Source organism: Notolepis coatsorum (assembly GCF_963971535.1).
Source record: "Notolepis coatsorum genome assembly, chromosome: 7".
Classification (NCBI taxonomy): domain Eukaryota; kingdom Metazoa; phylum Chordata; class Actinopteri; order Aulopiformes; family Paralepididae; genus Notolepis; species Notolepis coatsorum.
This window is the reverse complement of record NC_140171.1, coordinates 70,345,455-70,362,404: the sequence shown is the minus strand read 5'-3', so window position 1 is coordinate 70,362,404 and position 16,950 is coordinate 70,345,455. Positions and strand designations below refer to the sequence as shown.

The 16,950-nt window shown below is 44.8% G+C and overlaps 1 protein-coding gene across 1 annotated transcript in view; it reads left to right on the top strand.

Moving 5' to 3' along the window:
* The window catches only part of lrba (LPS-responsive vesicle trafficking, beach and anchor containing), a 622,382-nt gene that overhangs the window by 344,772 nt on the left and 260,660 nt on the right, over window positions 1-16,950 (top strand). Inside the window, 1 exon segment of the mRNA XM_084317903.1 lies at window positions 10,926-11,092. Coding sequence (XP_084174029.1) covers window positions 10,926-11,092 — 167 coding nt within the window.

Sequence of the window (16,950 nt, the reverse complement as noted above, 5' to 3'; positions counted from 1 at the left end):
CTGCGCAGAACCGGGCATGTTCAGGCATGTCTTAGCGGTGACCTTGAACTAGACATTGGGGGTATGGCCGTGGCGCCTAGGGGATCACTGTCCAATAGGAGAACGAATATTATGGTCTGGCCTGTACTAGGTAAAGGGATATTCCGTGTATATGTACAAAGAATATACAAGGGATATCAGACGATATACAAATACTATACAATATATCTCAAGTAATAAATATATATATTCGGTTTAATCTGACCCTTTGTAACAACCAGTATGAAGTGGAGCTGTCCTCAACTACCAGTATGAAGTGGAGCCGTCCTCAACTACCAGTATGAAGGACTGTCCTCAACTACCAGTATGAAGGACTGTCCTCAACTACCAGTATGAAGGACTGTCCTCAACTACCAGTATGAAGTGGAGCTGTCCTCAACTACCAGTATGAAGTGGAGACGTCCTCAACTACCAGTATGAAGGACTGTCCTCAACTACCAGTATGAAGGACTGTCCTCAACTACCAGTATGAAGTAGAGCTGTCCTCAACTACCAGTATGAAGTAGAGCCGTCCTCAACTACCAGTATGAAGGACTGTCCTCAACTACCAGTATGAAGGACTGTCCTCAACTACCAGTATGAAGTGGAGCTGTCCTCAACTACCAGTATGAAGTGGAGACGTCCTCAACAACCAGTATGAAGTAGAGCTGTCCTCAACTACCAGTATGAAGGACTGTCCTCAACTACCAGTATGAAGTAGAGCTGTCCTCAACTACCAGTATGAAGTGGAGCTGTCCTCAACTACCAGTATGAAGTAGAGCTGTCCTCAACTACCAGTATGAAGGACTGTCCTCAACTACCAGTATGAAGTGGAGCTGTCCTCAACTACCAGTATCAAGTGGAGCTGTCCTCAACTACCAGTATGAAGTGGAGCTGTCCTCAACTACCAGTATGAAGTAGAGCTGTCCTCAACTACTAGTATGAAGTAGAGCTGTCCTCAACTACCAGTATGAAGTAGAGCTGTCCTCAACTACCAGTATGAAGTAGAGCCGTCCTCAACTACCAGTATGAAGGACTGTCCTCAACTACCAGTATGAAGTAGAGCTGTCCTCAACTACCAGTATGAAGTAGAGACATCCTCAACTACCAGTATGAAGGGCTGTCCTCAACTACCAGTATGAAGTAGAGCCGTCCTCGACCAACAGTATGAAGGACTGTCCTCGACTACCATTATGAAGGACTGTCCTCAACTACCAGTATGCAGTAGAGCTGTCCTCAACTACCAGTATGAAGTAGAGACGTCCTCAACTACCAGTATGAAGTAGAGCTGTCCTCAACTACCAGTATGAAGTACTGTCCTCAACTACCAGTATGAAGGACTGTCCTCAACTACCAGTATGAAGTAGAGCTGTCCTCAACTACCAGTATGAAGTAGAGCTGTCCTCAACTACCAGTATGAAGTAGAGCTGTCCTCAACTACCAGTATGAAGTAGAGCTGTCCTCAACTACCAGTATGAAGTAGAGCTGTCCTCAACTACCAGTATGAAGTAGAGCCGTCCTCAACTACCAGTATGAAGTAGAGCCATCCTCAACTACCAGTATGAAGGACTGTCCTCAACTACCAGTATGAAGTGGAGCTGTCCTCAACTACCAGTATGAAGTAGAGCTGTCCTCAACTACCAGTATGAAGTAGAGCTGTCCTCAACTACCAGTATGAAGTAGAGCCGTCCTCAACTACCAGTATGAAGGACTGTCCTCAACTACCAGTATGAAGGACTGTCCTCAACTACCAGTATGAAGTGGAGCTGTCCTCAACTACCAGTATGAAGTGGAGCTGTCCTCAACTACCAGTATGAACTACCAGTATGAAGTAGAGCTGTCCTCAACTACCAGTATGAAGTAGAGCTGTCCTCAACTACCAGTATGAGAGCTGTCCTCAACTACCAGTATGAAGTAGAGCTGTCCTCAACTACCAGTATGAAGTAGAGCTGTCCTCAACTACCAGTATGAAGTAGGACTGTCCTCAACTACCAGTATGAAGTAGAGCTGTCCTCAACTACCAGTATGAAGTAGAGCTGTCCTCAACTACCAGTATGAAGTAGAGCTGTCCTCAACTACCAGTATGAAGGGCTGTCCTCAACTACCAGTATGAAGTAGAGCCGTCCTCGACTACCAGTATGAAGGACTGTCCTCAACTACCATTATGAAGGACTGTCCTCAACTACCAGTATGCAGTAGAGCTGTCCTCAACTACCAGTATGAAGTAGAGACGTCCTCAACTACCAGTATGAAGTAGAGCTGTCCTCAACTACCAGTATGAAGTACTGTCCTCAACTACCAGTATGAAGGACTGTCCTCAACTACCAGTATGAAGTAGAGCTGTCCTCAACTACCAGTATGAAGTAGAGCTGTCCTCAACTACCAGTATGAAGTAGAGCTGTCCTCAACTACCAGTATGAAGTAGAGCTGTCCTCAACTACCAGTATGAAGTAGAGCTGTCCTCAACTACCAGTATGTAGTAGAGCTGTCCTCAACTACCAGTATGAAGTAGAGCCGTCCTCAACTACCAGTATGAAGTAGAGCCATCCTCAACTACCAGTATGAAGGACTGTCCTCAACTACCAGTATGAAGTGGAGCTGTCCTCAACTACCAGTATGAAGTAGAGCTGTCCTCAACTACCAGTATGAAGTAGAGCTGTCCTCAACTACCAGTATGAAGTAGAGCCGTCCTCAACTACCAGTATGAAGGACTGTCCTCAACTACCAGTATGAAGGACTGTCCTCAACTACCAGTATGAAGTGGAGCTGTCCTCAACTACCAGTATGAAGTGGAGCTGTCCTCAACTACCAGTATGAACTACCAGTATGAAGTAGAGCTGTCCTCAACTACCAGTATGAAGTAGAGCTGTCCTCAACTACCAGTATGAAGTAGAGCTGTCCTCAACTACCAGTATGAAGTAGAGCTGTCCTCAACTACCAGTATGAAGTAGAGCTGTCCTCAACTACCAGTATGAAGTAGAGCTGTCCTCAACTACCAGTATGAAGTAGGACTGTCCTCAACTACCAGTATGAAGTAGAGCTGTCCTCAACTACCAGTATGAAGGACTGTCCTCAACTACCAGTATGAAGGGCTGTCCTCAACTACCAGTATGAAGTAGAGCTGTCCTCAACTACCAGTATGAAGGACTGTCCTCAACTACCAGTATGAAGTAGAGCTGTCCTCAACTACCAGTATGAAGTAAGACAATCCTCAACTACAGTATGAAGTGGAGCTGTCCTCAACTACCAGTATGAAGTAGAGCCGTCCTCAACTACCAGTATGAAGTAGAGCTGTCCTCAACTACCAGTATGAAGGACTGTCCTCAACTACCAGTATGAAGTGGAGCTGTCCTCAACTACCAGTATGAAGTAGAGCTGTCCTTAACTACCAGTATGAAGTAGAGCTGTCCTCAACTACCAGTATGAAGGACTGTCCTCAACTACCAGTATGAAGTAGAGCTGTCCTCAACTACCAGTATGAAGTGGAGCTGTCCTCAACTACCAGTATGAAGGACTGTCCTCAACTACCAGTATGAAGTACTGTCCTCAACTACCAGTATGAAGGACTGTCCTCAACTACCAGTATGAAGGACTGTCCTCAACTACCAGTATGAAGTAGAGCTGTCCTCAACTACCAGTATGAAGGACTGTCCTCAACTACCAGTATGAAGTAGGACTGTCCTCGACTACCAGTATGAAGGACTGTCCTCAACTACCAGTATGAAGTGGAGCTGTCCTCAACTACCAGTATGAAGGACTGTCCTCAACTACCAGTATGAAGTACTGTCCTCAACTACCAGTATGAAGGACTGTCCTCAACTACCAGTATGAAGGACTGTCCTCAACTACCAGTATGAAGTAGAGCTGTCCTCAACTACCAGTATGAAGGACTGTCCTCAACTACCAGTATGAAGTATAGCTGTCCTCAACTACCAGTATGAAGGACTGTCCTCAACTACCAGTATGAAGTAGGACTGTCCTCGACTACCAGTATGAAGGACTGTCCTCAACTACCAGTATGAAGGACTGTCCTCAACTACTAGTATGAAGTAGAGCTGTCCTTGACTAAAGACATTACCAGTCAACCAATAGTCATGGGACATGTTGACTAATCAATTTGTTGATTTAGTTGACAAATGTGTAAAATTGTGTTTCCCACATACAGTCGTGCACAAGGACCTCTTCAATCTTACCAAGTCAAATGGAGGCACGTTTATTTGTATAGCCCGTCATCACGGCTACATCTCTCAATGGGCTTCACAGAGGGGCTTCCAGAGAGGTGCTTATCCTTTTCAGCATGAGGAGAAAAAAATCCATGAATAAATGTGAAGAGCATTTCCTGTGAGCCACCAATGGGGGACGAGTGAGTGACTGAGTTACTGAATGAACAAGTTAGTGACATCACTGGGCATATAGATGAGCTTCACATCTGAAAAACAGACTAAAGACTTAGTCGTCTAAACCAAACCAAGCAAGTAATTGCTTTAATCAACTACGATCGTGCGACCCTACTGTGAAGGGAACCAGCGCTGGTACAGTTGAGCTGCACAAGCTTCAGAATGGAAGAAAGGTAGAAGACTGTATTGGAGAAGATGGCGGAGGCTACAGTACAGTGTCGGAGTAATGAGGTCCCCTGGTACCTCCTCTGCAGATCCCATCATTATGTGAGACCAGCTGACCCCCAGCTGTGTAAAGCACTTTCCCTTCTTCCTCCACTTCCCTTCATTCTCTCTCTCAGTATCTCTGAAAAACTGACTGTCATCGTTAATGCTCGGTCTGTGGCTGGAATAATGTTCCGTTTCATTTTCAGAGCAGTCGTCATTGAGCTCTGAAAGATTCTGAGTGGCACGTGTGTTTTTCAATAGAGAGGTCTTGCGTTGTCCTTCTCATACATGCAGTGTATTGGGAGTGTTGAGTATTGCTCAGGTCCATCATGGCAAGAGCAAATTCAGCTTCTCTGCAGGGTATTTACATGTCCTTGTGTTGAAAGATATTTCTCCTTTACCTTCACCCCCGAGCTCAGTGTCATCGTCCTCGTGTTCATAATTCCACAGAGCGCCCACGGCCGCATTTTCAGATATATATATATATATATATATTGTTTTATATGGCATTCGGTTGCATCCTTCCCTCCTTCATTTGACAATTTTTCACTGCCCACAGACAACAGTTTTAACACATATGATTTTTCACCTGCCGTGACCTTGGAGCCAAACTAGGAAGTCTCAGAGTGGAAAGACGGCAACCGACTGCAGACTAATGGTGGCGTCAAGAAGATGGCACGGTTTTGGGGGGGGGGGGGGGGGAGAGGCTTCTGGGTAGAAGAGATGGAAGAGGCTGCCAACCAAGCAAGCATTGTGACCGGTCCATTAAAGACAAGCCACAGACAGGAGGAGGAGGAGAAGGATACTTTGATAAGTGTTGTGCCTGTGTTAACCTTGATGGCCTCTAGCAAGGGGGCTGATGCCAGTGGGGGGGGCCTGTTTCGACTGGATTAGATTATTTCTTTGCCGCTCGCTGCGCTCTGGGAGAAGAGAGAGAGAGGGAGAAAAAAAAATCAATACTCTGGGAGAGCGGCCTGACAGCAGCATCATTCCAGAATTGAAGTGGCTGTCATTTGGTGACTTTTGTTCGCCATTGTACTTTTAAGCCCTCATTTTTCTCTTCCCCCCCCCCTCCTCCTCCTCCTCTCACTCGTTCCTGCTCCAGCTCCATTGTCTGAATTCCCCTGGTGGCGTTTTATGTTGCAATTTGAAAACGCGAGGGCAAGAGATCAAATGCGAGGGAATCTCTTTGAAACCAATTGGTGGAACTGGTTGAGCATCTCCCTATTGTTTAGTGCCCCCCCCCCCCCCCCCCCCCCACACATCCCCAATACTCTTTCTTTTCTCATCTCATCCTCTTGTCTCCCCAGACACCACCCCACACCCCCCTGCTCCCCATACTGTTCCACCTGGAATTCCCTATTTGTAGCGTATTTGCATTATCTTGATACGCGACAAGGACGAGCTCATGTCTCGCCGTCCTCTGCTCTCTCTCTCTCTCTCTCTCTCTCTCTCTCTCTCTCTCTCTCTCTCTCTCTCTCTCTCTCTCTCTCTCTCTCTCTCTCTCTCTCTCTCTCTCTCTCTCTCTCTCTCTTTCTCCCCACATTTGTAAATGAAACCCTTTGGGAGAGCTTGTCAGCGGACGCAAGAAATTGGAGATGGTGCGTCGTGGAGCGATAGTCCGACCATCAGAGAGAGAGAGAGAGAGAGAGAGAGCGAGCGAGAGAGAGACGTGCCATCGATGTCAAGAGAAGCAAATCAAGCACTTTAATAACATCTCTGCTGTGTTTGTGTCTGCCTCCCTGGTCTCCGGCAGAACCCTGGGACCCTCTGTGTTGTCAAATGGGGCGGTGGATGAAGGGCCCCGGCGTTGGCACGGCAACACTGGTCGGGCCTTGCTCTGTCACTCTAATTGATAAACATGGGGCTGATGTGTGGTAATGAGCCTCCATTCTCTGGGCTATTACACTGGTTAACCCCCTCAACCCACAGGAGCAGAGGAGGCAGGTGTAGAGGAGATACCTTCTGACTAGACTAGACTACAGCGTTAGATGTGGATGATGTGGTTACGCTGCCACAGTAGGGAAACACCATTCCCCCCACGCACCTTTCTTTCTGCTTATTGTTGGTGACAATGTGGCAGTAGTAACTACCAACATTGTTGCTATTTTTTTTTTTATCTACTTTTTCTCCCATTTTCTATTTTTCTCCCATCCCAATTTTGTAACGTCCAATTCTACCCTCCCCTGTCTCGAACGCTGTTAGGCCATGCCTCCCACAAGCCGGCTGTAATGTGGACGAAGCCATACATCACGTGTCCCCTCCGGTACTCGAGGTAGCAGCCGTCGCATCTTTTCACCTGCACAGCGTGATCTTTCAGCGTCGGGGGTCTGCGCTTTGGAGGGACGCCGCCCCCGTCGCTTCCTGATTCTACTGCGCAGGCGCACCAACCGACCTGTAGGAGTCGCTGTCCACAACGTCCCATCCCCACCCACCAGCTTCCCACCCCCTAATACTGCCAAATGTATTAGTATGAACGACCAGCAAAGCTGAATGCAATGCGGAGAGCTGGGCTCGAACCTAGCGTCTCCTGCATTGGTGATGAGCGCCTTGCCCACTGCACCACCTAGCCGCCCTACATTGTTGCTATTGTAAGCCATATGAAACTGGTTTCTGGCTTACTCTGCTTTGAAATGAACCTGTGTGGGTTGACTCATAATGTTCTGGTATGTCTTGTCCATGTATGTACTGTGCTTGTTGCCGCTTACTGTCATCATGTGTGATTTAGCCAGGATTAGTGGCTGTTTCCACACCCCGAGCTTCTATCCAGTCACCTCTCCCAACAACCCGTTTCCTCTCCAAAACTCTATTCACGCACACACACATCCATAGTTATTTATTTGAACTGTGGATGAATTGCGGGAGACACGGCTCAATGTAATTGACTCGATTAATGCCAGCCATTATCATTGTGTCTCCAGCAAGCTGTCTCCTCCCGCGGAGCCAGGCGCCCGCGCAGTGGCGACCCTGTCAGCCAGGCTGTGTAATGGAAGGTGCTGCCCGTGATTACAGTGTCGCAAGTCATAAAGGTCTCGCTGCCAGTGCATTGCACCCTGGTGCTGCTACAGTCTGGACAGGAAACTAACGTAGCAAACGCCTGTCTTTTCCTCCAACCTCATCGTCGCCGACCTCTCCCTGAGCTGCTAAACGGTAGACCTTGATCCCGTGGACGTCGTTTCATAGTCTTTTCAATGTCAGAAAAGCGCACACCCTGGACTTCAGTGCAAGTCAAAAATAAAGGAGGCCTCCCTCCCGGTTTTGGCGAATGGCAGCCGGTACCTCTTTTGCTGTTCTTTTTTTTGCCCTCTGCCTTCTTTGAGAAAGCGTTGTGGGAAATTATGAAATGCTCCTGCCTCCTGCATTCAGTTCCTGGCCTTTGTAATGTCAGCGGATTGGAAGGTTGGTGAATGCAAGGCGGCAGAACAACAGGGTTTGGCTGTGGAATGCCGAGCCGTCCTACATAATAACCCCAAAGCATAATACACTATGATTTCATGTCTACGGAATGACCCTGGGAATTAACGGTGACTTGTCTTTTCCAATTATTTTCGTCTGACTTCATTTTCAGGGGTATTAATGGCAGTAGTTATAAGTCCAGCGGTTATGGTTGTTATTTTAGGGGTGAGTCTCTGAACTTGGCCTTTTTTGCTACATGTTAGTCAACCTTGGCTGTGGATATTAGGGAAAGCCCATTACGACACGGAGGGTTTGGGTGTTTGGGCAGGCCGGACTCACAGGTGATGAAGTGTTTGTTTATGGTTATGAGGCTGAACCCAGGGCTTGATGATTAGTGCTGCAGACTTTACATGTCACACACAGGAGCAGATGGAAATAGGCTTTTTATAGACCCGCAACTACTACAATCACCACTCCTGCTCAGTGGGGGACAATTAGCACTCGCAATCAGTACTAATTCTTAGATTTTTCCGTGTTTCAATTGTTCTTTTATTTATTTTATTTTATTTATGTTTCATTTACATTTTTATTTCTCCACATATTGCCTCCCATTTGTGGTATAATTATGTAAACAAATTCCATTTACGCTTTTCTGTAGATTGGATCTACTGTCCCCTTCTCAATCCTTTCCTTCTGCTTCCACCAATCCAGATTAATGGACGGCACACACACACACACACACACACACACACACACACACACACACACACACACACACACAGACACACACAGCCATTGCGTTCCTATGGGTTAACATTTGAAACATGCAGCAGGAAATCCTCTTTAGGCCCTATGTTTCCCAGGTCATTCTGCTAGAAGGTCAAGGCCCACTCTAATGCCACACAAAGAGACATAGATTGATAATTAGGGCCAGATAGCCTGTAGAATAGCCCCTCTAATGTGATTTATACCTATAGATTTTCTGTCAGATATGAAAAGTCGCTGTTCAAATTGGAGAGGAGGGCCCATTATAAAGCACTTTACTGGGCTTCACTGGTAACTTTAAAGACGACAGGCTACATTTGTTCAGCCGGACGGGAGATACTGTGATTGTTGTATCCACTGGCTCAGCTTAATTCGATCAGGACAGCGGTGTACAAGTGATGTAGCATTTAAGAATTAAATTATGAGTTTTCATTATTGATATTGTAGCTTTTATTTTATTGTAGGCTTTTATTTTGACTGACCTTTTGTGTGTGCAAAGGAAAACACAAATAGACCATAATATAAGGCTGATTCACTGACGATGTCTTTGTCCTCCTTTTATTTTCCTTATATTCTTTTTCATACAGAAATGTATTTGAACCACAACACTCAGAGTCGGTCAGTTACACAAGGCTGTACTGGAAGTTATTTGAATTCCAAAGAAATTACAGCTGTTATTTTTCAGTAGGTGTTTTTTTGTTTTGCTTTATACCATCTGCTCTGAGTTCAAAGGCCTGTTTCTGATAACAAATTCCGACAGAGAAAAATGTCCTCCCTGTGCATTGTGGGTATGGTGTGATTTGGCGAGCCGCAGGGCATTAGTAAATAATGTGTCCACTGTTATTAATCACCATGACACCAGGACAGAAACCACCTTCCGCTTTTCATTTGCTTCCACTCAGGCTAGGATTTCTACACATAAAGGCCAGTAGTGTGTTGGGTGGAGTGGGGGAGGGGGTGAGTGTTCAGTAGTGTGTATTGGGTGGAGTGGGGGAGGGGGTTGGTGTTCAGTAGTGTGTTGGGTGGAGTGGGGGAGGGGTGGGTGTTCAGTAGTGTGTGGGTGGAGTGGGGGAGGGGGTTGGTGTTCAGTAGTGTGTTGGGTGGAGTGGGGGAGGGGTGGGTGTTCAGTAGTGTGTTGGGTGGAGTAGGGGAGGGGGTGGGTGTTGAGTAGTGTGTTGGGTGGAGTGGGGGAGGGGGTGAGTGTTCCGTAGTGTGTTGGGTGGAGTGGGGGAGGGGGTGAGTGTTCAGTAGTGTGTTGGGTGGAGTGGGGGAGGGGGTGGGTGTTCAGTAGTGTGTTGGGTGGAGTGGGGGAGGGGTGGGTGTTCAGTAGTGTGTTGGGTGGAGTGGGGGAGGGGTGGGTGTTCAGTAGTGTGTTGGGTGGAGTGGGGGAGGGGGTGGGTGTTCAGTAGTGTGTTGGGTGGAGTGGGGGAGGGGGTGAGTGTTCAATAGTGTGTTGGGTGGAGTGGGGGAGGGGTGGGTGTTCAGTAGTGTGTTGGGTGGAGTGGGGGAGGGGGTGAGTGTTCAGTAGTGTGTTGGGTGGAGTGGGGGAGGGGGTGGGTGCTCAGTAGTGTGTTGGGTGGAGTGGGGGAGGGATGAGTGTTCAGTAGTGTGTTGGGTGGAGTGGGGGAGGGGGTGAGTGTTCAGTAGTGTGTTGGGTGGAGTGGGGGAGGGGGTGGGTGCTCAGTAGTGTGTTGGGTGGAGTGGGGGAGGGGGTGGGTGTTCAGTAGTGTGTTGGGTGGAGTGGGGGAGGGGGTGAGTGTTCAGTAGTGTGTTGGGTGGAGTGGGGGAGGGGGTGGGTGTTCAGTAGTGTGTTGGGTGGAGTGGGGGAGGGATGAGTGTTCAGTAGTGTTGTAATTAACACAACACAAGGATTGAATGTCCCCGATGACATCAATGGTGACCATATTCAAACTAATTTACTTTCAATAACTGTGAAACTAAATTAATGTGTGCAAAACTGTTTTGGGATGCATGAGATTATGTGTAAAATAAATCAGCATTGTTTTTTGGTGAAGTGCCCCTTTAACCTCATCGCCATTGTGTTTTTTCAAAACAAAAGGTTTTGAGGATATGTCGCCAAAACATCAAACTATTTGTTTCACTTACTGTATGCATTGTGTTTGTGTCTTTCCTCTCTCCCAGTCTCACTGTGCTCAGTACGCGGCCGAGAAGCGAGATGAGGAGAAGATGTGCGACCACCTGATCCGAGCGGCCAAGTACCGTGACCACGTCACGGCCACACAGCTCGTCCAGAAGATAGTAAACATCCTGACCGACAAACACGGCGCCTGGGGGAACTCCTCGGCCAGGTAAAAACGCTGGCAAATTCTTCTCTCAACCTGCCGGTTCTACCACGTCTCTTGAGTCGTGTGTTACAATGAATGAATGAATGAATGAATGAATGGAACATTTAATCAAACTTGGTTAACAAGCAAGAATGGAACCATTATTGTTGTAAAAAAATCATCAATATTTTCCTTCATGTATAGCATGTTGTTTTCAATTCTTCCAAATCCCCATAGAGTTACTATATTGAATCCAGCAGTATCTACTGCATGTCACACTAAATACTGTACATTTAGCATAGTTCTAACTCAGAACTAGACCGTTTATTTCTGATGTTGGGGGAAAATATTTTCCCCTATGTTGGTTTACTAAAAGAGCCATTTTGACAAATTTCAACCTGAATCCTATCGTTTTGTTGTGAGGAGGACATGTGATAATCGGACATGAAACGTACCCAGTGGGTTGTGTGTCTCGAGAGCTCGCGACACATGTTTCTTCAACTTTCCTAGAGTTGGACCTACTGCAGTTGAAAGTAGTTGAGGTAGAGGTCTGCTCACCAGTTGACCCCCGCCACCCCCATCGCCCAAGCCATTTATTTGAATGGACACGCCACAACAGAGTGCAGCTTTGTATGGAAACGTACTTAAGCACCCGAGGCTAAAGAGGATGCACCTGTTTTTCAACCAAACTCACGGTCAGACCCCCCTTCCCCCCTTGTAAACCGATGTGTTCTTCAGACCACAGTAACGGTTTACCTCGCATCACATCCTTAGCCCCTTCTCACCTTCCCCTAGACTCCCAGGGCCCTGATTGAGTTAGCCTTTTACTGTGTTAGAAAACGTCACGTTTACCGGGAAGCATGATACATTGGCGTTGGACGTAGATGAAAGCCGTTTTAAACATTAAGGATCCAGGAGGAAACCCTATCCGCAGTGTTTGTTACATCCAGCAGAGCAGCAGAATGGGACCGAGCGGTTCTCCTTAATGATGGTGTGTTTGTGCAGGTTGTGTGTGTGTGTTGTAATGGTTGAACTGGAGAGAGAGGGGGGGGGGGGCAGCATGGCTCCAGTATGCTCGTTAGGCTCAACCTAGTCTCCCGAGACTCGTCAAAAGACTAGGAAGCTTGGTTCACCCCCCATTGCATCAGGGTTCCTCTTTCTCTCTCTATTTCTCTCTTTTTCCTCCGTTGTTACCATTCTCTTATTCTCTCTCTCTGTATGCTGTTTTCTGTATCTTTCCCCCCACATCCCATCTCTGTTTCTTCTCTCTCTCTCCCTCCCTCTCTTCCTCTTCCTCTCTCTCTCCATGCATGCCTCTCCTCCTATTCGTTTCCATGTGTACTCACAAGGCTATGCTATTTGCTATGGAGATTGTTCTCCTACGGGTCCAGACCCCCCCCCCCCCTCTTTCTCTCCATTACCGGGCCCTTTATGCCGTCGTACTATTGATGGTTTTCTTAATGGCCGCCGATGGGTGCAGGGAGCCGCTGGCACTGGGCCTGGGAGCGCAGCAAGCTTTTAATAAATCACAATCAGTCCTGTGCCATTACATCAATATTTTTGGTCAATTACCGCGAAGGTCAGGTGGCGTAGCTTCGCACCGGAGCCCACGGCATCGCGGGCACTAAGGAACATCTGGTGCTGCTAAACCGACAGGGGAAAACACACGACAAGGGAAGAGGGAAAGATGGACACAGAAAACACAACTCACACTCTACACTAGCATAATATATACAAATACACTAGCTCACATATACAGTAGATACACTAGCTCACATATATAATACAGTAGATACACTAGCTCACATATACAGTAGATACACTAGCTCACATATATAATACAGTAGATACACTAGCTCACATATACAGTAGATACACTAGCTCACATATATAATACAGTAGATACACTAGCTCACATATACAGTAGATACACTAGCTCACATACAGTAGATACACTAGCTCACATATACAGTAGATACACTAGCTCACATATACAGTAGATACACTAGCTCACATATACAGTAGATACACTAGCTCACATATACAGTAGATACACTGGCTCACATATACAGTAGATACACTAGCTCACATATACAGTAGATACACTAGCTCACATATAGATACACTAGCTCACATATACAGTAGATACACTAGCTCACATATACAGTAGATACACTAGCTCACATATACAGTAGATACACTAGCTCACATATACAGTAGATACACTAGCTCACATATACAGTATATACACTAGCTCACATATACAGTAGATACACTAGCTCACATATAGATACACTAGCTCACATATAGATACACTAGCTCACATATACAGTAGATACACTAGCTCACATATACAGTAGATACACTAGCTCACATATAGATACACTAGCTCACATATACAGTAGATACACTAGCTCACATATAGATACACTAGCTCACATATACAGTAGAGACACTAGCTCACATATAGATACACTAGCTCACATATACAGTAGAGACACTAGCTCACATATACAGTAGATACACTAGCTCACATATACAGTAGATACACTAGCTCACATATACAGTAGATACACTAGCTCACATATACAGTAGATACACTAGCTCACATACAGTAGATACACTAGCTCACATATACAGTAGATACACTAGCTCACATATACAGTAGATACACTAGCTCACATATACAGAAAATACACTAGCTCACATATATAGTAGATACACTAGCTCACATATACAGTAGATACACTAGCTCACATATACAGTAGATACACTAGCTCACATATAGATACACTAGCTCACATATACAGTAAATACACTAGCTCACATATTCCGTAGATACACTAGCTCACATATAGATACACTAGCTCACATATACAGTAGATACACTAGCTCACATATAGATACACTAGCTCACATATACAGTAGATACACTAGCTCACATATACAGTAGATACACTAGCTCACATACAGTAGATGCACTAGCTCACATATACAGTAGATACACTAGCTCACATATACAGTAGATACACTAGCTCACATATACAGTAGATACACTAGCTCACATATACAGTAGATACACTAGCTCACATATATAGTAGATGCACTAGCTCACATACAGTAGATACACTAGCTCACATATACAGTAGATACACTAGCTCACATATACAGTAGATACACTAGCTCACATATACAGTAGATACACTAGCTCACATATACAGTAGATGCACTAGCTCACATATACAGTAGATACACTAGCTCACATATAGATACACTAGCTCACATATACAGTAGATACACTAGCTCACATATAGATACACTAGCTCACATATACAGTAGATACACTAGCTCACATATATAGTAGATACACTAGCTCACATACAGTAGATACACTAGCTCACATATACAGTAGATACACTAGCTCACATATACAGTAGATACACTAGCTCACATATACAGTAGATACACTAGCTCACATATACAGTAGATGCACTAGCTCACATATACAGTAGATACACTAGCTCACATATAGATACACTAGCTCACATATACAGTAGATACACTAGCTCACATATAGATACACTAGCTCACATATACAGTAGATGCACTAGCTCACATATAGATACACTAGCTCATATACAGTAAATACACTAGCTCACATATAGATACACTAGCTCACATATACAGTAGATGCACTAGCTCACATATAGATACACTAGCTCATATACAGTAGATACACTAGCTCACATATACAGTAGATACACTAGCTCACATATACAGTAGATACACTAGCTCACATATACAGTAGATACACTAGCTCACATATAGATACACTAGCTCACATATACAGTAGATACACTAGCTCACATATAGATACACTAGCTCATATACAGTAGATACACTAGCTCACATATATAGTAGATACACTAGCTCACATACAGTAGATACACTAGCTCACATATACAGTAGATACACTAGCTCACATATACAGTAGATACACTAGCTCACATATACAGTAGATACACTAGCTCACATATACAGTAGATGCACTAGCTCACATATACAGTAGATACACTAGCTCACATATAGATACACTAGCTCACATATACAGTAGATACACTAGCTCACATATAGATACACTAGCTCACATATACAGTAGATGCACTAGCTCACATATAGATACACTAGCTCATATACAGTAAATACACTAGCTCACATATAGATACACTAGCTCACATATACAGTAGATGCACTAGCTCACATATAGATACACTAGCTCATATACAGTAGATACACTAGCTCACATATACAGTAGATACACTAGCTCACATATACAGTAGATACACTAGCTCACATATACAGTAGATACACTAGCTCACATATAGATACACTAGCTCACATATACAGTAGATACACTAGCTCACATATAGATACACTAGCTCATATACAGTAGATACACTAGCTCACATATACAGTAGATACACTAGCTCACATATACAGTAGATGCACTAGCTCACATATAGATACACTAGCTCACATATACAGTAGATGCACAAACTCACATATACAGTAGATGCACTAGCTCACATATAGATACACTAGCTCATATACAGTAGATACACTAGCTCACATATAGATACACTAGCTCACATATACAGTAGATACACTAGCTCACATACAGTAGATACACTAGCTCACATATACAGTAGATGCACTAGCTCACATATAGATACACTAGCTCATATACAGTAGATACACTAGCTCACATATAGATACACTAGCTCACATATAGATACACTAGCTCACATATACAGTAGATACACTAGCTCACATACAGTAGATACACTAGCTCACATATACAGTAGATACACTAGCTCACATACAGTAGATACACTAGCTCACATATAGATACACTAGCTCACACAGGGAACAAAATAAGTACCCGCCAAGCGCCAATGGCGGGCAGATTTAAGGTTTGGCGAGTAACAATGAGAGGTCTGCCCGCCACCTGGCGGGTAACAAAATAGTTCATATCGATACTCTTATTTTGAAAATCCTGTGGCGGGTCTCATTTCTGCCCCAAGCGCAGCTCCAGCTATAATATCTATGGCTCCGGCAGCTAGCAACGTTCGGTTCATATCGATACTCTTATTTTGAAAATCCCGTGGCAACTCGGCGAGTCATATCCGCCCAGTCCGTGCTGTCTGCTGGCATTAAAGCAGAGCAGGGCTACACAGCAGTGCGCCTATTTTGCGACCCAAAATAAGTCCATGGTGTTTTTTTTTCTCACAACGGGTCAAATGCATCTAACATGCTTTGCATCGTCCTATTCCTTTATGCCCACATCACCCGAAATTAACGTTACGTTAGCGTAAGCTAACAAGCTAATCCTGATCAGAGGCAGAGCCATAGAGAACCGCAGAAAGTGTGGACTGGGGAAAGGGAAATGGGGTGGGGGGCACTCTCCCTTTCTCTGTGTGTGCGTGCGTTTGGAAAGACGATGAAGTCAGGAGTATATTATAGTAAACTGAGGATTACTGAGGATGGACAGATAATGTTGATCAAATATATAAAAAAAAAAAATGAATTCATGATCATCATGCAACATAAAACAATTGTATAAACGGTTTGGGAGAGGAAGGGGTTTTAGGTTGCGTGTTGTGAGTTGTGAGTTCCAAAAAAAAATACTTGAAGTTTAAAGCTCAATATATCAAAACGTGGCACTTTACAGTGAACAGGAGGTCTATTTGTATTAAAAACAATAGATTGTTTTTTCATTTAAATGTCTGGAAGAGCTAAATAATTTTCTTTCAAATTATATGTTCGTTACCTTTTTTGAGTTGATCTAAATGTTACTGATTGTGTTAAATGGGCTTATGATA